The sequence below is a fragment of the Pelmatolapia mariae genome, linkage group LG5, assembly GCF_036321145.2.
Source record: "Pelmatolapia mariae isolate MD_Pm_ZW linkage group LG5, Pm_UMD_F_2, whole genome shotgun sequence".
In the NCBI taxonomy this organism is placed as follows: Eukaryota; Metazoa; Chordata; class Actinopteri; order Cichliformes; family Cichlidae; genus Pelmatolapia; species Pelmatolapia mariae.
In genome coordinates, this window is record NC_086231.1 from 10792843 (window position 1) to 10814865 (window position 22023).

General features: G+C 37.6%; 1 protein-coding gene across 1 annotated transcript; it reads left to right on the top strand.

Annotated features, from left to right (window-relative positions):
- Positions 1 to 1130: 1130 nt before the first annotated feature.
- Positions 1131 to 9101, top strand: pnp4a (purine nucleoside phosphorylase 4a). Its single transcript, XM_063473635.1, has 7 exons — positions 1131 to 1255; positions 3542 to 3705; positions 4342 to 4445; positions 5370 to 5545; positions 5809 to 5999; positions 8335 to 8414; positions 8537 to 9101. The coding sequence occupies exons 1-7, from the start codon at positions 1233 to 1235 to the stop codon at positions 8687 to 8689; spliced, it is 891 nt and encodes a 296-aa protein (XP_063329705.1). The 5' UTR covers positions 1131 to 1232; the 3' UTR covers positions 8690 to 9101.
- The last annotated feature ends 12922 nt before the right edge of the window (positions 9102 to 22023 follow it).

The following is a 22023-nucleotide window of genomic DNA, read 5'->3' on the forward strand; positions in this document are numbered from 1 at the left end:
AATTGATTCTTTGCTAAATTTTCTGTTATGTGTAGACACAACACTGGTTTATCCCTTGAGTTCTTTTTGAATGAAAAATAAAACATTCATCTGAAAATAGGCAAACAAAACTCAAAACGGAGTAAAAATGAACCAAAAGCCACCAATCGCCAAACAAAAAACTTGAAACACCTTTAGAAAGGCTGAAGAACCAACATTTAAGACCAATTTAGAAATTTACAATCATTCTGGCTTTTAGGAATCAAATTATGAAGATATTAGAGGTGAATCAATAATTTTGCACAGGACTGTAGTTTAAAACACAACTCTATGTTATAGTAATGACAGGGTTGTTGTCTTGAGGGGAAAGTAGCTGGGAATGAATGTGCAGCCTCTTAGCAGCACTTTATAATACCAGTGCTATAAATACTATTATTGTCCATCCATCCATCCATTCGCTTCCGCTTATCCTTTTCAGGGTCGCGGGGGACGCTGGAGCCTATCCCAGCTGTCATAGGGCAAGAGGCGGGGTACACCCTGGACAGGTCGCCAGTCTGTCACAGGGCCAACACACAGGGACAGACAACCATTTGCACACACATTCACACCTATGGGCAATTTGGATTAACCATTTAACCTATCCCCACAAGCTGCATGTCTTTGGATGGTGGGAGGAAGTCGGAGTACCTGGAGAGAACCCACGCAAACACGGGGAGAACATGCAAACTCCACACAGAAAGACCTGATGGTGGAATTGAACTCAGGACCTTCTTGCTGTGCAGCAACAGTGCTAACCACCGTGCCACCGTGCTGCCTACTATTATTGTTTGTATACGTAATTTATTAGCCATTTGTCTTCATACTGTGCAAACATCTTAAAGCGTGAGTATGTTTAAAGGAGTCACAACAGTCACAACTGTGTAAGTATGGAACATCAGGAATTACAGTAACTTTAATGTGAAACAGCTGACTTCAGAAGGGGGGGGGGGTTCTGCTTATGTAACAAACAAACAAAAAAAACTTTACGTATCCACACACACATTCACTACTACAACACAGCCGCAATTGGCTGCTACTGATGAATGAATGAGTTGTTTGGCCAATCAGGAGCATGTGACTATGTGAATATGTAGGCTGGTCGGCACCAACCGGCTGCACTCTCACCGTCTCTTCGTCCCACACACACACGCACACACACATACACACACAGACACACAAACACACAAACTAACAGTAACAGAGGCTGCTCAATCATGCACAGCAAAGAGCACATCAGGTAAGAAACTTTTTTTGTTGTGTATTATAGGTAATAATATTGTCTTTCTCTTGATATAGCGCCATTAGGTAACTAAGTAGTGGTTTCTAAACTTTTTGTGTGAGGACAGTGTTGTGTTATTGTATGTTTGTGATTTGTTTTCTGAGGCCTGAAATGTGAATTTACATTTTCACTGATTCATGTGAAGAAAATCAAAGAGAAAAAGTATTATATTTTTCAGCCTGCTTGCCCTGTTAATCAGCTTTCAGCATCTTATTAGGCTCATGAGCTACAACTTAGTAGACCTGGTAACATGTTATATAATGGTCCACAATTCATAGTCATTTAGTTTAGTGAATATTGAGTCATTTATTTAAAAAAAAAAATGCACACACACACACACACACACACACACACACACACACACAACTACTACTACTACGGCCTTAAAATTGAAGAGAGAAGAAGAGTTGAAAGGATCAAGTCTATGGAGAAATAATAAGTTATTTTAAATATATTTGTAAGGTCCTGTACTGATTTATTTAACAGGTAAAGTGAACATTAAGAAATAAAGATTAAACGACAGCAAAGATGTAGCTTAATTTTCATTGGCTGTCCTTGGTGAGTTTTTTAAATCTTACTTTTTTTCTCATGAGAATTTAATTGAACTGCTGCTGGAGTGTTTTAAATTCCTCCTTCATCTGACACAGAGGTCTTTCAAAAGACTGTAGCTTTGGAGAATGGCTATGGATAATTAATGGAAGTTGACCACCTAACACTTTGTCTAACATCAGTCACAAAGATGGAAAATCTTTACCAGCTCATACCACAATAGTGTTCAAGTTCTTCATTTTATCTTATGTGATTTATTGAGCTCTTCATTCATAACTGAGTTCTTTCTTTTGGTCATTTTTATAATCTTTTCAATCCATTTTCTTTCTCATCCTTTGGCTGCTGTAACAAATAAATGTTCCCAATTTTGAGATAAATAAAATATTTATTTGCAAAGTGTTTAACCTGACTGTCCACCCAAACTGAATGATTCGAAACATCTTTTACATCCTTTTTTCATTACTTTAATTTTCGCTGAAATACTTCTATAAAGGTGACCTATTATACTCATTTACAAATCCATGTTTCCTTTTCTTGAAATGTGCATGATTCACAGTTCAAAAATTATCCTTATTTATGTTAATCTGTGAAATGTTGCAGTTCCCCTCCCTCAAAAAGCTAACTGTCATCGGATTGGCTACCCCTCACACACAGAGGGTGTGAACAGTCAAGGTGTGTAACCATATAAGGATATCCATTCTTTCTGACATCACGAGGAGCCAAATGTAGAAAAAAAACTGCCTGAAGCTGATCGTTCAGTCTGAAGCGTTATCCTTTGACTCACTTTGATTACTTCATTATTTCAAACTTTTGCTAGGAGCATCCTCTGTTGTAATCATTTATATCTATATGAGAAAAGGCCCAAAGTGATTTTGTTTTTGTTCATTTGTTTTCCTTATTTTGATTAAAACATGTTGTGAACTGAAAATTGACATATTGTGAAGTCTGTGTAGGTTCTAAGTCTTCCAGGTAATGATAGAAGCCGCTTCGATGAGAGGCAAAATATCTTCAAAAACCTAAAGACGTCAGGTTGTCTTCTTTTTAAGCTCTCAAGAAATATTGTGAAATTGTTGGCAAACAGTTGCTTAATGTCAGTCACTTGGAGTCATGTTTTTCTGCATCTGAGAAATACAAACAGTCTCTGTTTGTGGCCTGCATATTTCCCTGAGAGAGATAGCTGCCTTTTTATCTGCTGTGTGAACTGTTTTTACACAAGTTGACTCCATCTGTTGTTTGGGACTGAGAAAGTGGTGAGCAGTGAGTTAAAAAGAAAACTGCTTCTTGCTCCAACTCAAAATGCTGCCGGGCAGGAAGGGTAAACCGAAACAGTAAAGGTGCAGGACAGGCGGCCAAAAACTGAACTCAAACTCATTTTAGGTCTTTCAGTGAACTTGGAAAATAATTCCCTCCAATTTCATTATTATTAGTGACCCATATTTTATTTCCCTTCAACATTGAAGTAATTTGTTAAATGCTTTATATAGTGAGGCAGTGGTCTTGCAAAACATGAACATAAAAGGCCAGACCTAGTCCAAAGTAAGCTTTATGTTATGGACCTGATCCAAAATGTATTGAGCCTACACAGATCCCAGCAGAGAGGAAACAGCAACACCAACAGCAACTCAAACAAGCAAGATGAGGTGAATGATGATGATGTTGCAAAATAATATTTATTCTTTCTTTTTGTGTCCGTAGTCATGACGAATACCAGAAGACAGCTGACTGGCTGATGTCCCAAACAAAGCACCGACCCCAGGTAGCAATCATCTGTGGATCCGGACTGGGCATGCTCGCTGACACACTGAAGTGTCAAGACTCCTTTGCTTATTCTGACATCCCAGGCTTCCCTCAGAGCACAGGTACACTGAATATTCAGGTTAATGAAGAATAAATATGCTACATTATCTGTTTAAAAGAACTGGTTCCCATATCTTCTAAATATTAATCATGTTAACATGGGATTCAAGGCAGTTTGAAGTTACTATTTGCACATACTGACCAAAACTAACTAACTAAAATATGTGGAAATATATGTGTTAGGAGGTTAATTTATTTTTATGGGAGAAACATCTCCTCACTCATCCAAGTGACTTCTTCAGTCTTATAAACATTACATTTGCATAATGACTCACACTAGCAATACTGACTAAGAATGCACTGTGAGGTCAGTTTCATGGTCATTAAAATGCAAATTATCATGGCCATTGATCATTTAATATAACATATTAAGAATATGTTATATTGTTTTATAGGTTATTTTTTTAATTAAATTGATATGTGGGATTACAAATGTCAGACTGTCGAACAGCAACTTTTTGTAAGTTCACCTGCTGATTTATAGAAAATAAATCCTAAAATTAACCAAGACAAGCAGTTAAATGGTTAAAACCATTTTAATATGAACAAGGAAAGAATGCATGAACTGCCTATATGAAATATATATATGAAGCATAGTTACATCAGAAGTTCCTGTATGTATGTGTTTGTGTTTGCAGTCCAGGGTCATGCAGGTCGGCTTGTTTTTGGGGAACTGAAGGGGAAGACATGCGTGTGCATGCAGGGTCGCTTCCACATGTATGAAGGGCACTCTCTCTGCAAGGTACATGCACACAAATGCACTGATCCTCACTGAAATAATACATTTCCTTCTGACCTCATGAACCTGATTCAAACCAGAACCCCAAAACTCCCCCAATTCCATGACAGCTCTGTGAAGACGTGTGAACCAAGCCAACCAAACCAACAATTCATAAGTTAACATTTTCTCAAAGCTCAAATAACAACAAATTATAAAACTCTTAAAAAACAAACTTCTGAAAAGAAAAACATATTTTTTACAGACTGCACATAATTATGCCATTTAAGCTTTTGAAGGTTCACATACACCAGGCGCACACACACACACACACACACACACACACACACACACACACCTACACACACCTACACACTTACACATGCACATCCACCCACACACACACACACACACACACACACACACACACACACACACACACCTACACACTTACACATGCACACACACACTCATGGTGAGCTGATTAAAAAAGCTTAGTCATGCACACAACATAACTGTAATCAGCAGCATGAGACTGAACTTGTAGTGTGTGTGTGTGTGTGTGTGTGTGTGTGTGTGTGTGTGTGTGTGTGTGTGTGTGTGTGTATACACCCGCATGTGAGAAGCCGGCCCAAGTCATGCATGGGTTTGGTCACATGCAGCCTTTTAGCTGTTCAATGGTGTCATTGTTTCCCTCTATAAGCCAGACACACACACTCTCTCTCTTTTTTTGTAATATTGAAAATAACGACACTCCTGTAGATGGAACTCTGTCTAAGCTGCTTTTCAATAAACACATTTCACTCCTGGGCACCATTAATAGATAACCATCTGCAATGAAGCTGACTAAAAGCTAGAGGCCCTGTGTGCGAGTTCCAGCTTCACAGGATGCTTCTTCTGTGTTTGACAATTCATTACTGAGACTCCAACTTCCTGTCTGTCCATCAGACGACCTTCCCCATTCGAGTTTTCAAGCTGCTCGGAGTGGAGACCCTGATTGTCACAAATGCTGCTGGCTCACTGGCCGATGGCTTCCAGCCTGGAGACATCATGATCATCAAAGACCACATCAACTTCCCCGGATTGGTCGGTCTGAACCCACTGTGTGGGCCCAACGATGACAAGTAATTACATGGATGTCTATGTATTGTTGCTACTGTTTTAAAGGTCTTTTTGTGTCTACTGCTCTTTACTGTTGTTGTGAAATTTGTTTTAGGCCCTAACCTGATCACTATCAGCATGTGAATGTGTGTGACTGTTAGATAGAAAGCATTTAAGCATAGAAAAAAGTGCTTGTATGAATGGGTGTCAATGGGTGAATGAGGTTTAGGTAGTGAAGCGCTATATAAGAACCAGTCCATTTTCTTATTATTTTTTTTGTTCGTAGGTTTGGTCCTCGCTTCCCAGCCATGTCTGGTTGCTATGACAAAGGTTTACGTTGCCTTGCTATGGAGATCGCCAAAGAGCTGGGTGTGACCAGTGTCTTGCAGGAAGGCGTGTACGCCATGGTGGGTGGCCCCAACTTTGAAACCATTGCTGAGGCCAGACTGTTGCATCGGCTTGGTGTGGACGCTGTTGGTATGTTCAATACAGTCACATTTTCATGGAAAAGCTAAAAATGTAAAGTTTTACTTAAGGTTGGCACCGCATGGACAGCCATGAGATCATTAAATATCAAAGAGTAATCTTCTGCACAAAAGGAATGAGTTTTGATTCTGTGGAACCAAAGTGGAGAACAGGAAAAAAGACAACTTCAGAAAATGGCACCATTGCTATATTTATTACTTAACTAGTGGCACTTTTTCTCAGTCATATCAACTGCGATAATACCAGTATAAACTTTTAAAATATGAAAATGTCATATTGTCACATCATTGTTATATCACACACAGTGTTTATGTTCTCTAGTGTGCACAAGGACAAGACAAGCCCCAGCATGTCTGAGAGCAGGACGGACTCAAGCGCAGACTATGAATCACAATAAACAGTTCTTTATTCACACGACACCGAGTGTATTATATACAGGTGGGGAGAGGGGATCCAGGGAATCCAGAGGTCCACGAGGAAAGACAGGGGAATGGGGTCCTCACTCTTGCACACAGCTCCACACGCTCGCTTCCAGTCAGCTCACTCCACACGGAACTCCAGAGAACTCAAAATATTTCGAAAGCTAAAATACCATTAACAAATGTTACACAAAAGTCCAGCGACGAAGGACTCACAGCTACTGCCTTAAGAAGCGGCTGGTAAACAGGATGATGAATCTGCGGGGAGTAATTGCTTGCAGGTGTGAGAACCAGCCCATGATGAGCTCTGCCCAGCTAGAATGTAGCGAGCAGGGAAGCGAGGGAGAGAGAGAAACAAAAACAAACACAAATACATGTAGCTTCACTGGGCCGACCGGGCAGATACAAGGACCATGACGGAAACACGCCATCAAAAATGACCAGGAGGAGATTTCAAGATGCCAAATCTCCAGTCTGCCACCCAAAAGTAAACAAATGAAACACATTTGTTTACTTTTGGATAGATAGATAGATAGATAGATAGATAGATAGATAGATAGATAGATAGATAGATAGATAGATAGATAGATAGATAGATAGATAGATAGATAGATAGATAGATAGATATGAATGCTGCAACCTGAAAGCATCAATAAAACATTTGTAAATTTTCTATATCATCAGAAATATCATTATCATACATTTTCTTGGAGTATGATGAAAATATCATATAATGAATATCACGAAAACCCTTACTTTTCATATGAAAAACTAAATGTAGTGCTCTCGGTGACTCAGGAAATGAAAATGTGCACATTTCTCTTTTTTTAACCAATACTGCATTTTTACTCTGCCTACATTTATGCCTGGTGGGATCAGACATCACCATTTCCGATGTGAATAGAAAACACCTACATGTGTTAGACTGTAAATCTCCCCTAAGGCTTGATTTATGCTTAGTGCCAAGTCCGTAAACCAGAGAAGTCAACTCTCTGCACTGTTAACTGTTGTGGCATTTGTTACAAACACTCTCTTGTTATGCCTGTTTTAAATATGACCCACATCAGCTCTTTGGAACAACTGGAAGCACTCTTGATTTTCCTACATGGCCTTTCATTGCATATTATGGAATTTTTCCTGTAGCCAGCCCTTAAACTGTGCCTTTGGTGAGGAGATAAACAAGTTACAATCAAGACAGTTTGATCACAGGATAGTCATTAGATAATGGAGATAACAGTTTTAAGGTCAGAGGCACCAAACTCTTGGCAGGTCACAGGTATATAGATTTTACTGATGAAATAGCTTTTTTTCCCTCAGTATTAGTTAAGTATTTGTGAGAAGATGTGACCTATATATCAATACATGCTTTGTGCGGTCAGCTTTGTATTCTACTAAGAGAAAGATCTTAGAGATATGTGTCCTCATTAGGGATTTGTGTTGGTTTGTGGGGTTTTAGTCTCAGATGTATATTGTTAAATGGTGATTATGAGACAGTGTGTTTCAGCTATTTTACAGAGTAAAATGAAAGTAATGAGTTTGTAGAATGAATTACTTTTCCCAGCACTAACTAAGTAACGTAATGTGTAATGTGTGATAATTACTTTTATGAGTAACGATTCCAACACTGATCACAACAAAGGTGGGAAATACCTCAACAAACATGCACAAATATTTGACCCACAGCATGATAACAGAATCGGAATCACTAAATTCTTATCAGTTCTCTCCCTGATCCCACTGCACTAAAATCAGATAATCTCACTCCTGTTATCTGCCATGTTAACTAAAATGCTCTCTATTTATAGGGTTGAGTGGGAAAATTTGTTGCAGTAGCATCAGTATTATTATTAGTTGTTTCATGACTAGTTTTGGTAACATCCACTGGTCTGTTTTGGGGTTTTTTTTAGGTATGAGTACAGCTCCTGAGGTGGTTGTGGCAACTCACTGCAGTCTGAGAGTCTTTGGCCTCTCTTTGATCACCAACAAGGTAGCACACATCCGAGTCACTGATCAACAAACTGATTAGATATGACTGTGATGATTTACAACGCTGCAGGCTACAAAAGTAACTCTGCTACAAAGACTCTGTGATATCTCACTTTGCTTCAGGTGGTGAAGAGTTACGAGGACACGGAAAGCGTGAACCACGAGGGCGTCTTGGAGATCGGCCGGCTCCGCTCTCACACCGTGCAGCAGCTGGTGACTGAGCTGATTGACAGGATGGAGATCAATAACAACGACAACATTAATAAATCTATCTGAAAAATGTACAATCACACAAAAACACATGAAGATTGTGTACATATTTCACTGGTGCATTCACAACATTTTTAGCACTTCCTCCTGTTTTGTTTTGGTTGTTTGTATGTTTGTTTTAATCTTTGCTGTAATTAAACTTTATTTATATCAACATGGTGCCTAATATTCTCCATCAGGGTAAATCAGAGTGTAAGTATTCTTTTATGATATTTGACTTTAAATCTTAAAACTTTATATACCAATAACCGCTGTGTTTGAAGGTGCTTTAATATGAAAAACATGAGACACAGTTTTCTTTTTGTATTATTGTCTTGCACATTTTTGTTGTAGAATTGTATGTAATGTAAAGTATTAGTAAAGTATGTCACAGATTTCCTGATTGATGTTAATCGGATTAAACAAACTGCCACATCTACCGCTTTCTGTTTCCTACTTATTGTGATTAGCTCGTTTGGGTAGCTGCAGTTCCTCTATTGTCCACTAGATGCTACTGTAATCAACCTGTAAATCAAGGATATTTTACATGCCAGGCCACAGGACACATCAAGACCAGATCAGTGAAACTCCCCTTTCAGCGTAAAGAAGTTTAAATACACATTTAATCCCTGAGATATCTTAATATAAGACAAAGATGCTCAATTTCAACAATATGTCTGTTTTTCTACATGATAAAGAAATGCTGCTGCAAAATGAAAAACTGGTCCACACAACACATACATTACTATAGCAGATATTGAAAAAACAGGAATGTTTCTGTCATTTATTGTTTATCTATTACTTCATTACTTTGGCATACTATAAATGGCCACGGGGGAGGTTTTTATCAGCAATAAAAGCTGTAAAAGTTATGGAAATACAGACAAAAGTCCCAAATGTATGCCCTGCTTCACATCTTCCAAAGCCACCCAGTGGGACAGAACGGAGTCTGGCTCCTTGGCCTCATGTTTGACATCCCAGCTCTAAATGAAATGAAGTAAACTGGAAACCAGATTTGCAGAAACCATAAGATCATCAAGGCCAGGAGTGTTATTTGAAGTTGCTTAAAGTTTAGAGAATCTAATGCAAATTCAACAGCATTATCAGTATGTTGCCTAATAAAAAGTATGCACTGTATGCATCCTATTTAAAACCTAACATGTATATATATATATATATATATATATATATATATATATATATATATATATATATATATATATATATATTAAACATAAATATAATATATGCATAATAAAGTGCAGTAAACCTGGAAATCGTTAAGAAAATAAACTGCTATTTCTTAATGATATCAGAATCCTTTTATGGCCATCATAATTATTGTGAACCAAAAACAGATAAAAACAATTTCACAAAACGCAAAACTACTTGTAAAACACACAAAGCCTAGTTCACCAACAACTGATGACAAAATAACACACAAGGTCAGGTTCTAATGCATTACATGTATTTGGCATTATGTAATAAGGGTAAAAATAGGTACCAACACTTGGCCCACATCACACCAATTCAGCCCTGGCTTTATAACTGAAACAAAACAACCTGCCTGGAGCATGAGTTTTCAGCTGAACAATCCTTCTGCCCTGCTTCCTTCGAATGGCTTAACAATGACTCCAGACCAAACATGTGACTCAAACCACTCCAGATATATTCCCCTTTAAGCTCTAATAATTTCAATATAACCAGAAGAATACTAGTCACAGACCAATGTAAAAAAAAAAAAAAAAAAGGAAAACAAAAGTTACTTTATGATTATGAATACTTTATGAAAGAGGTTAACAGATTTTGAATGCAAGTTCACCATCAAGCAATTCTCTGCTGTGAGTCAGTTGCTTTCAGTTTTCAGTTGGTGAATCTTTTAATGAAACTGGGATAAAGTTACAAAGCTGTTTCTCATTTATGATGTTTTGGTATTTGTATGTTCACACCTGCACTAATAAACTACACCTGTGTGTGTAATTCAGCCAAATCACAGCTTCTTTTATTGCAATAAAAACAAAAGCCAAAAACTACAACAAGTGCTCCAAAAATTTGCAAACAATAACACGTGGAGACTGCAGTATGCCTCGGAGTCATGTTTTTTTCATATGTTATCATTGTCACTAACCATGACTATCAGAAGAGTCCTGGCTTGGGAAATTCAAACAGAATGTTTACTTTCAACTTTCTAAGAATGGCACAGTTTTAAAAATTTCTGATCATTTCCAAGCAACAGAAAAAACTTCAGTTGCAGAATACCAACAACGGACATCGGTACGTAAACAGATTAGCAGAAAATGCTTTACAGCAGTGATTGATATGTGTACATGTGATAATACATTTATTTTAAACTAGATTACAAGTGTAGAAGCGTGTATTGTTCATCAAAACAACAACAGGCTATTAGTGGCTAGTGAACTGAGACTGTAAAGTGTGTCTCCCCTGTGACTGAAGCATCTTTGTATGTTTTTCATTGTGTCTTTGTTTTCTTTTCAGTCACATTGATGCTTTTGTCACCATTAAAATTTTATACATTTTCTCATGAGGATGAAATTGATAGCTTTAAAAGAAGAAAGAAAGAAAAACATTATTCCCATAAAAAAGTAATTTGGGGCATAGACTCCTTAAATAGAATAAATCTTTTTACCAAAACACCCTAACATAAGGCCTTCAGGTGAATCAGATGATCTTCATCACCAGATAAAGTGTCGTCACATGTCATGAAAAATTGTAGAGCTTTCTGATTTGAGGGCTTTTTACATTTAGTCCTGAGAATAAAAGATCTAAAAAAAATGTTCATGTTCAGTGTTATTCTACCTTTTCTACCTCTCAAACTTGTTTAGTGTGGAGATCTGCATCACATTGCTGCTGCCTGCTTTCCAAATATCACCATGACAGTGCCTGAGCAGGTGACCTACGAAGTCTTCTGTTTATCCCTGGCAGCTCTAGTGCTGGCTGTGATTGAGCTCTTGCTGCTCTGTTGCATCCTCAAACAAATCAGAAACAGGTAAAAGCAGCTGCCTCATAAAAATCAGCCACTCAATTCTGCAATTCAGAGTTATTTAGATTTACACTGAACTACTATTCTTCTATGTTTATTTTAGAAGTCACTTTAAACCTTCAATTATCAATAATCTCTGGTGTTTTTAGAGTGGTTCTTTTTGCAAGAACATATGTTTGTACAAACTGCTTTGATACAACTTTGGCATTGATTTTAACATTTCAGATTAGCCAAACTCGCTCTCCTATTTTTGACAAAGGCACAATTCAATTCAATTCAATTTTATTTATATAGCACCAAATCACAACAACAGTCGCCTCAAGGCGCTTTATATTGTACAGTAGATCCTACAATAATAGATACACAAGACACTGGTGTCTTTGTATGTAATATTACAACTACCATGCTAAGCATTAAAACCACAACACTGGCTGACTTAATTCCCAGTTAGTGCATTTCTTACAATGGTGCAGCTAGCTCTAAACAGGAGTCATAGGAGTATTACAGTGTAAATAAGATTCATACATCTCTGTTAGACCCAAAGTATGTGACTGCTTATAACTGAGGTGGCAAACAGGAAATTTAACCCATGGTCTTTAAAGGACATATAACAGAGGGATATGGCTACTTTGGCTACCTGCTCCCAACCAAGTTATATGTTCAGCATAAATTGTCATGGAGATTTAGCCAGGTAAAGAATAAAAACAGCCATTGTTGCGACACTTTGACTTCAAACTTGACATGGCACACAAAGACATCCCTTTGTAGTACACTCCTCTTGAGACCATATTAATCTTTTAGCCTGTGGGTTAATCACAATAAACAGCAGGGATATGGCTATCGACATGATTTGTGTGTCACAGTTGAGCCTATGTCTCAGCTACTGCAGTTCCAACACAAGAGCTGGTGTATGAAAATGCTGTTACTTAGACCAAATTATAATTTCAGCTTTGATTATGATCACTTGTTTTTTCTAAGAATACCCAAGTCCTTGTACTGAAACTGGATTGCACACCTGGTGAGGATTTGTTTGGATCTGTGTGTCTGCCTTAAATTCAATAACATGTGACCTTGCAGGCAGCATTTATCCCTTCAGCGCTCACACTGAGGCCAAGCCTTAGTCAGAAAAAGAATAGTCCTGGTAAGTAGGGCAGCCTGACATTAATTCAGCAGATGTAATGGTTGACCCAAGCATGACCAGTCTGGTGACGTCAGTCTTTGGCTTGCATACTGGAGATGTGTTGACACTTCAAGACTTGTTGAGGTGGTGCAGTGGTTTCCTCCCACAGTTGAGGAATCTAAACTGAGACTGTCTCGTTCTATGTGTTAGCCTAACTGGTGATCTGCTCAGGTCTCAGGCATACCAAACCTTTCATCAGATGGGGTAGGCTCCAGCTTACAGCAGCCCTCTACAGGATAATGCCAGTATATCGAATGGATGGATATTAAATAGATTTAAGTATTTGGTAAAATGATATCTTAGGTTAAAATTATGACTTTTAAAGGAAATCTCCTCTGCTGTTGGTCAGTTTTTCCCAGGCTGGTTTACTAGCGTAGAAATGAATAAAAGTAGTGAAGTTAGTGAGCCCATGTTTTCTCAAAATCATTTTCCCTTTACAGTGAATGTTTTACAACCTTTTTTATAGTATCTTACTGTTGGTATTACTGGATAATATAGTCCAAATTACAAAAATCTGTTACATTACAGATACCAACATGGAACCCACTCAAGGGGCCATAAATGTCTGGCTGTCTGTTCAGTGAAAAAAAAGGAGCCTAAAAGTAACTTTGAGCAGTGATTAGTCTCCCCCATATCCACTGACCTTGCTGTGTGTTAAATAGCCTCTTACTGGATGGCAGGATTCAAGGAGAATATGAAGGTGTAATTACCCTTCAATGGGATTTTTAAACTAGTATAGACTGATTGGATGGATCCAGAGGACAGAGCTAGTTCTTGTGTTTCTTTTTCCAAGATGAAACAAATTCTCTAATTCAGACCTTAGGGAATATAGCTACAATGATGTAGAGACCACAAATATTGATCATCTCATTAGGTGTAAAAAATCGGTTGGATCTGATTCCTCAGAAACATCACCGAGATGCAGATCTCAGCAGAACAACCTAGTCGTAAACTGACTGTCAGAACCAAGCCCGACCATGCAGACCAGCTGCTGGACCACCTGCTGGACAGAGTGTTTCTCCAGGGGAATGCAGGACTAGCATCTGGAGGAGAATCCCCAGAGGACGTTGAATCACAAACTGGAGGAGCATTCATGAAGGAAGTTGGATTAGAACCTCAGAAGAACCTTAGAGAAGGATCTGGATCATCCCCAGAAGCTTCAACATCCACTTCTCATCCTCAAAGAGGTAAGTGTTATCAAATTCACTTAACTTTTTCATTGTCATAAGTAGTTAATATGCAGTCCAGAAATATAAATACATTTTAAAAAATTATAATTAAGTTTAAAAAGTCAGGAATATATGTTTAGTCATCTGAATTACACAAACTAAAATGTGTCACAAAGTTGAGCTGAAACCCCAAAATGGCTTCAATAGTCCTGAAATAGGCATTTGAACTGCAAGTATTAAAAGACTTGCAGAGTCATTTGAACTGGCATGCAGTGAATTAAGTCAGACTGAATCAAATCTGTGATTTGGGGTAGTACAAATACTGATTAATTTCTTCCAGAGTTTTAGTTGTTCCTTATTGACAGTGTGGAAGCATCGCCACCTCCTGTAACTAAAGGGAACTGCAGATTTTACAGCTTTGACTAATCTGGAAATACATACCGAAATGCCTCAGATAAGAAATTAATTTTGAGTGAAGACTGATCCAGATTGTTCTCTCGTGCAGCTGTGAATCCTCTTCATAACAGACTGCAGCAGTGGTTCCAGACGACTGCTCCTGGTCAACATGAGAAAAAAAGACATTTCAAAAGTTTGTATGAAATCCAAATTACATAAATCAAAAACTCAGCTGTTATTATATTTCCACATATTAAGTGTCATTTATTCATATGCTTATTTTTGCTTTAATATCCTTCACTCCAGCTGCATCCCATCAAACATCTTCTGTGGATCAAACCAACAACACGTACTCGCAGCAGTCCCATGAATCCCAGCATGCCTCTTCCTCATCTAAGGGTCCTTCATCCACTGCATCCTCAGAGGAATACAAGTAGCATGATGGGACAGAAGATTAGAAACACAAACACTTATCAGATTCTGAAATAATCTGTCAAATAAAACAGCAGAGCATATAACAGTCATGTTGGCGACCTCACCAACACGCAGCATTAGAGGAAGAATTCTTGTTCTTTACTTAAGTTAAAGGAGTTACACCAAAATCTATAAATATCAGTTGTCTTTCTTTTAAAATGATCATTTAGAAAACTAATTTGGAATAATGTACAGCAGTATTAAAGGTGCCGAGTACAGAAAAGTGAGCATGGTATACAGTTATACATAAAATATGGTAATATATGATACCAATTTTTGGGATAAATAAAGTTAGTAAATTTCTGTGTTACAGCAGCCAAAACATTAAGCGTAACCTAGCACACTAAATCATAATCTAAATAGAATACAATAAAAACTAAAGTGTGACTAAAATACATTAATGCATTTGAAATACAATAATGATGAGATCATTATCACTTGTAAATCAATGTGTGTGAATGTATCTGAAACATGAATGCAGCATGGAAATGTTGTCCTGGGTTTCGGACACACTGGGTTTTCTTGTTATGTCTTTTCCCCATGTTAAGTTTACTTTTACATCCGCGATTCTCTGTTTAGTTTTCGTTGCTTACTTCCTGTTTTACTTTATTAGTCAGTCGTCTTGTGTTCAGTTGTGATTGTCTTGATTGTGTGCACCTGTGTCTCACTTCTTCCCTGCTATGTCTAATCCCCAGGAGCCATCAGAGTGTGAGTCCTGTCATTCCTGTGTTCAGTGTTTAATTATCTGTTATCATCGTTTTGTGCTTGCTGACATGGAATTATGTGGATTTATTTTGCCATTTCAGTTCATGGATTTTGTAACTCTGGGCCCTGAACTACAAAGCAAGTTCAACATACCAAGGGTATATTTCCATTCTCTGTATCCACTGGCATTAACACTGGCAATCGCTATAAGCAGTCACATAACACTATTATCAGCTTGCCAAGGCAACCCAGGGTTTTTCCTACATATTCTCATGAAAGGGGCGGTGTTGCAGTGTCTGATCATTTAGAAGGGGCATTTTCTGGAACAGATGACTTCTCCTACACAGAAGCTGATCCCTGAGTCGCAACTACTCCAGAGACATTATCAGATGATGATAAAATGGTGAATAAAAAGCTCTAAAGAACATAAAAGATATAATGGTACATAAAAGATATAATGGTACAATGTAACACTGTTGCAAAAAGGATTTGATGAATGTAAGGAGCTTGTAAAGAAAAGCGACTGAAGGAGCTTCGCGGATGAAAGGCGAAACCTCTCAAGAAACTTCCAGTTGCTTTTCGTTCCAAGCTCCTTAGATTACTCTGACCTGGATGACTGAGAACCTCCACAGACAATGTGATGAATGCTGCAGAAAATCATTAATCTGGTGATTTAGCACACAAAGTGATAACAATTTAAATTCAGCTTAATTAGCCACTATGCTCTCTATGTTACTGTTTATTTCTAAGGTGACAGATCCATTTAAACATTGAAGCTTAAATAATCTGCCCCACAGTTTAATAAAGGAGACATGGAAATCATTTTAGTTTGTCAGCATAGCCACCTTCTGACAGTTTTAGTTTTTATTCTCCCAGCTGCAGACTCAGAGATGTTTAAGGGTTTGGAAGATTAAATATAAAAAACAGATTGTAAACACAAGTTGGTCTATGTACAAATTTGATGTGAGATGAGCAAGTACAGCGTAGGTGTCATATTTTAAGATGCTTATACAACTATTTTTAAATTGTTTGCTCCAAATAAATATAACAAAGTCAAATAATAAAGCTGTATCTAAAAATCTAAACTTCAAACCTCAAACTAAACCTAATAACAAGTTGGGTCACCGTTAGCAGCAACAGCTGCAATCAAGCGTTACTGGCAATGAGTGTTTTACAACACTGTGGAGGAATTTTGGGCCCACTCATCTTTGCAGAATTGTTGTAATCCAGCCACATTGGAGAGTATTTGAGCATGAACTGACTTTTTAAGGTCATGCCACAGCACCTCAAGCAGATTCAGGTCAGGACTTTGACTAGGCCACTCCAAAGTCTTCATTTTGTTTTTCTTGAGCCATTCAAAGGTGGACTTGCTGGAGAGTTTGGATCATTGTCCCACTGCAGAACTCAAGTGCGCTTCAGCTTGAGGTCACAAACAGACGGCTGGAAATTGTCCTTCAAGATGTTTTGGTAGACAGCAGAATTTAAGGATTCCATTTACCACAGCAAGTCTTTCAGGTCCTGAGGGAGCAAAACAGCATAAACCATCACAATATGGGTTTTATCATCTAAGGAATATTTCAAAACTCAGACCAGTGGTGTCAAAGGCTGAACTTGAGATGATTATTCATGCTTATATTTCTTCCCGTTTGGATTATTGCAATGGTCTTTTTACTTGTGTTAACAAATCAGCTTTAAATCATCTTCAGACTGTGCAGAATGGTGCAGCAAGACTCATAACAGGCACCAACAGAAGATTTCATATCACTCCAGTGTTGGCCTTCCTTTACTGGTTGCCTGTAAGTTTTAGGTTTCACTTTAAAATTTTAGTTCTAACCTTTAGGGCCCTACATGGTCAAGCTCCCCAGTATATATCTGACCTGCTGAAACTGCATTCATCTTCTCGAGCTCTAAGGTCATCAGGTGAAAGACTGCTGTTGGCCCCACGTACTCGATTTAAAACTCGTGGTGATCAGGCCTTTCAGGCAGTGGCACCACGGTTGTGGAATTCTCTTCCACTGTTTTTACGCTGCACTGATATTGATATTTTTGAAAAGCACCTGAAAGATTTTTACATAGACAAGCTTTCAACGAATTTGTTGTTTTTATGTTGTATTTTATTGTTTTACATTTTTATATGTTGTATCTTCCTTCTTTGTATTTGTGAAGCATTTTGTAATTTTTATCAGTGAAAAGCGCTATATAAACACATTTTACTTACTTACTATTTACTTACAATACCACCACCATATATTACTGTTGGTGTGATGTTCCTTTTCTGAAATGCTGTTTGTTTTATAATAGACAGGGGTGCACATAAGTGGTCCGCAGGTGCGCATGCACTGTCAAAATAAAAAACGCGCACCAGATAAGAAGTTGTGGGATTTTCACGGCATATTCTGCACCACATCTCTGTGCGTTCACCTCCTGCAACCACTTTTCCGAGAATACGCGCTTCTTTTGCGGTTCGGACTCCTTCTGACATTTCTTTGGAGGTGGAGGAACACCAAAGTAATTGCTTAAAGGAGCTTGCTTCTTCGACATCTTTAAGAGTTCTAAACAAATGTCTGTCCTCCTCCAGAAAATTTTATGTACGCAAACGCGCGTTGCAACTTCTTATCTGGTGCGCGTCTTTTATTTTGACAGCGAATGCGCACCTGCGGACCACTTATGTGCACCCCTGGGAATAGAACACAAATCTTCCAAAAAGTGTTGCTCTTTGAGATGTTTTAGCCTGCTTCACTTTGTTAGACAGGTTATATTTAAGTGATTTCTTCATTTAACAGGTCTGCCAGTAATCAGACCTGAGTGTGTTTAGTGCAACTGAACTCATTTTTCCAAAAAATCTGGGTAATCACAGTTATATGTGATTTAACAAGAGGGTAATTATTTTTCACACTTGACCAGGTAGGTTTGCCTAACTTTTCTCAATCAATGAAATCGTCATTTAACAACTGCTTTTTGTATTTACTTTGGGTTATCTTTGTCTAATATTAAAAATCATTTGATGATTTAAAACATGTAAGTGTGACAAATAAGAAAAAAACTAGGAAATCAGGAACACCACTGTGTGATCGGAATGCAGTGTTGTGCCAAACACATTTTGGGTTTTCAAGATGAACTCTATAAACTCTCTATAGGCTCCTATTGTTCAAGTGTTTTGTTTTTTTTTAATCTGTTTATTTCGTTCATTTTCATTTGTGTTATTTCAGTAATTACATTATATGTGGCATAGTATAACAATGTTTGAGACAGGACAGGCAGGTAAAAAAAGGAAAGGGGGGAGAAAATGGGGGAAAATATAATAAATGGACAGAGCACAAATAGAAATGTACAGCGTATCACCAACTGCTGCACCTGTAAGAATAAAACAAGCATACAGCATGTCCATCCTAGCAGGAGAAGCAAGGACGCCCCAGATGGGCCGCACTTGGCCAAAGCTTCAGAGTCCCAGAGGACCAGAAGCAACAGGCAGTCGACTCCGTTAGAGGCTGGCCACCCTGGTACAAGCCGAAAACAGTTTTTAGTTTTTCTTTTTGCTATATTTACTGTAATTTGATTTTCACTGTGCCACTGAAGAAACATATTTAAAAACTCTCCGCTGCTTGACTTCCTCTGACCATGTGGTGGCAGCAGAACTCAATAGCTGCCTTACTACTAATACTCATACTACTGTCAGTGAAACATATGTACAGCTTGTTTAGTGGAACTAATCTACATGTATACAGACTCTATCTGCAATTTTCGTTAACCAAAGGAAAGGAATTTAGCCAAACAGGTCAATCTGATCAACAAAACGCAGCTATAAACTTACAAATGAAAGCAGAAAAACATTCAACATGTTTCATTTTGTCTCCCAGAAATGTTTGATGATTACTTTATGGTTTACAAAATGTCTCACATAGGATAATTTCAAAGTATAAAGTTAGGATCACTGGGCAGTAACTGTTATTTGACATTTGGATTAGATTTTTATAAAAGGAAAGAAATTAAAGTTAGCTTTATTGTCAGCTCAAATATGAAGAAAATTGTAGAAACATAGAAATAAAAAATACAAAAACCAAAATACACAAAGTAAAATAAGAAACTTAAGACAAGAAAACGCCATAAAAAACTGACTGTAATAGAGTGAGTTGTATATTACAGGTATGATAATGTCCTTAATGTATGTTACCATTTATAGTAAATGTTTGTTTTTTTTCACATTCTGCAAATAAAAGAGATAAATTGATATGAATCGGCTGTCCACTAAACCTCTAAACCTTGCAGTGCAGGCCTGTCGCCCTCTACAGATTTTCAGTAAAGCAGTGCAAACCGAGCTCTCATAAGAGCTTAAAAATCAGGGTGATAAAATGAACTGTATGTTTGTTCTAACATAAACTTCATTTCCGACTAAATAGCTTTTTCTCTTTTTTAGGTTGTGATAGATGTACTTTATTTGCTTTTACAGCTAGTAGCTCTTCTTTAAGAGTTCCCAGTAACTCTTGGAACTTTAGTGGATTATTTTTCTGTAACGTTGAAACTGAAACATATAGTTTTAAACGACGAAGAAGTGTCTTAGTTAAGTAAACATTTTGACAAGATAGCACGTATTTTCCTATTTTTTATGCCACACGTCTTTATTTCCATATTTTCATAAGCATTATCAAGTGTGACGATGTTGACGCTAGATTCCGTTTCATCTCAATATAAGCATAAACTTAAAAAGCATTTAACATTGTGCTTATAGAAAATCCTAACTCAGCCTCTATGAGACAGATTTATGTCATGCAAACTTTCTATTTACATATCACAAATTGGTAGCAGAAGGACATGAGACACAAGACTGATGATCAGGTATGGAGATCTGCATATAACAAATTCCCGGACCATGCTTAACAGTAATGATGGCTGGGAAACCCAGTTTAAAATAATCCAGACTGCACGGCACATCACTGCTGTGGGGCAGTCTCAGCACACACACCCTCTGTATGAAGTGTAATAAAATCTAGAACATGCATATTTTTTTTTGGATTGTTCAAAGATCTAAAGCTTCTGAAAAGAAGTTAAAAAAAACATATTGATATGGTGCAATTTGCACATACCCTCCATCCACTGTATACTGTCATTCGATGTGGCTAAAAATAAAAATAAACATAATGTTTATTTAATGTTATAGTAATTTTTTTTACATAGCTAGACTGGTGAGTCAATACTGGACCTCCCGGTATGTACCCATAATGGACGATTTGTATTACGAGATTCTGAGAATTCTTCCCCTGGAAAAACTGACATTCACCTTAGATGACAATATTGAGGGATTTAATTAAATCTGGCAACTGGTGGTGGATTCAATCAACCTCTCTGGACTGGAATTTTTGTACACTGTCTGATGTGACAGTCTGGCCATTGACTTCAAAATGGGGCATTTCGTCATTGGGGTACTCTGCTTTGTTGTGTACATCCATAGAACCTGCACAACAGGTTAATTGATATCCTGCTGTTTTTAGTCTGAACTGTTAGATTTTTAGTGTTTATTTGTTGATTGTTGGTAAATTTTCCTTTTAAAAGGAGAAGGTTAATAGCCACAACGTAAGGAAAGGTTGTACTGTATGAAGCAAGTCTATTATTTTGATAAAAGCCTGCAAATTGAATTTGTTTTTTAAAGCCCTTTAAAGGCTTTTTGTTTTTAAAACAAGTGGAGACACTGAAAGCTTTCAACCAGCTCATAAAACTAATGATGGCATGAGTCTTCTATGAGCTGTCTACACCTGATTAAAGCCAGATGCAGTTCTCAGCGGATGGCAAAATCAAAAAGTGGGGGTAGAAAGGTAGAGTTGTTTTGGTCTCAAATCAGAAATCCATTAAATATGAAGTAACTAGCTGACTGATAAAGTTATGAATCAATTGTGCCAGACTGTGCTGTTTAGGAAACTACATTTCAAACAAATGGGAATGCACTGAGAAACTCCTCCTCTTATATTCAAACTCTTAACCTGAGGGGTGGACAAAAGCTAAACATCTGCGATGTGTTGAGTTTCAGTCAGAACACTCACACTGACACAAAGGAAGTGAATTTTCCATCTCAGCTCATGTGTAAACTATGGGAATCCATTTCTGCCAGAAAAGGTATAAAAAGTTAAGAATAATGAACATGAAAATATTCATGTTGAATACTTAATTTGAATATGATTTATCCCAACTTTGGCATGCTATTAGAGCATTACATTTTTAAAATGATTCTTTCATTTCTACATGGACGATCGTATAATGGCATCCTGTATTCTGGACCAACTGCAAGCAGCGTAAAGATGACTGTTCAATACCAAAGCACAGGGAATTACAGTAGTCCAGACAGGAAGTAACAAAATCATGAATAACTTTTTCTAGGAACTTTGGGTTATTCAAATAAAATGGAAGCAAAAAGCATGAAAATTGCAATTAGTCTACTCTGGCTTCT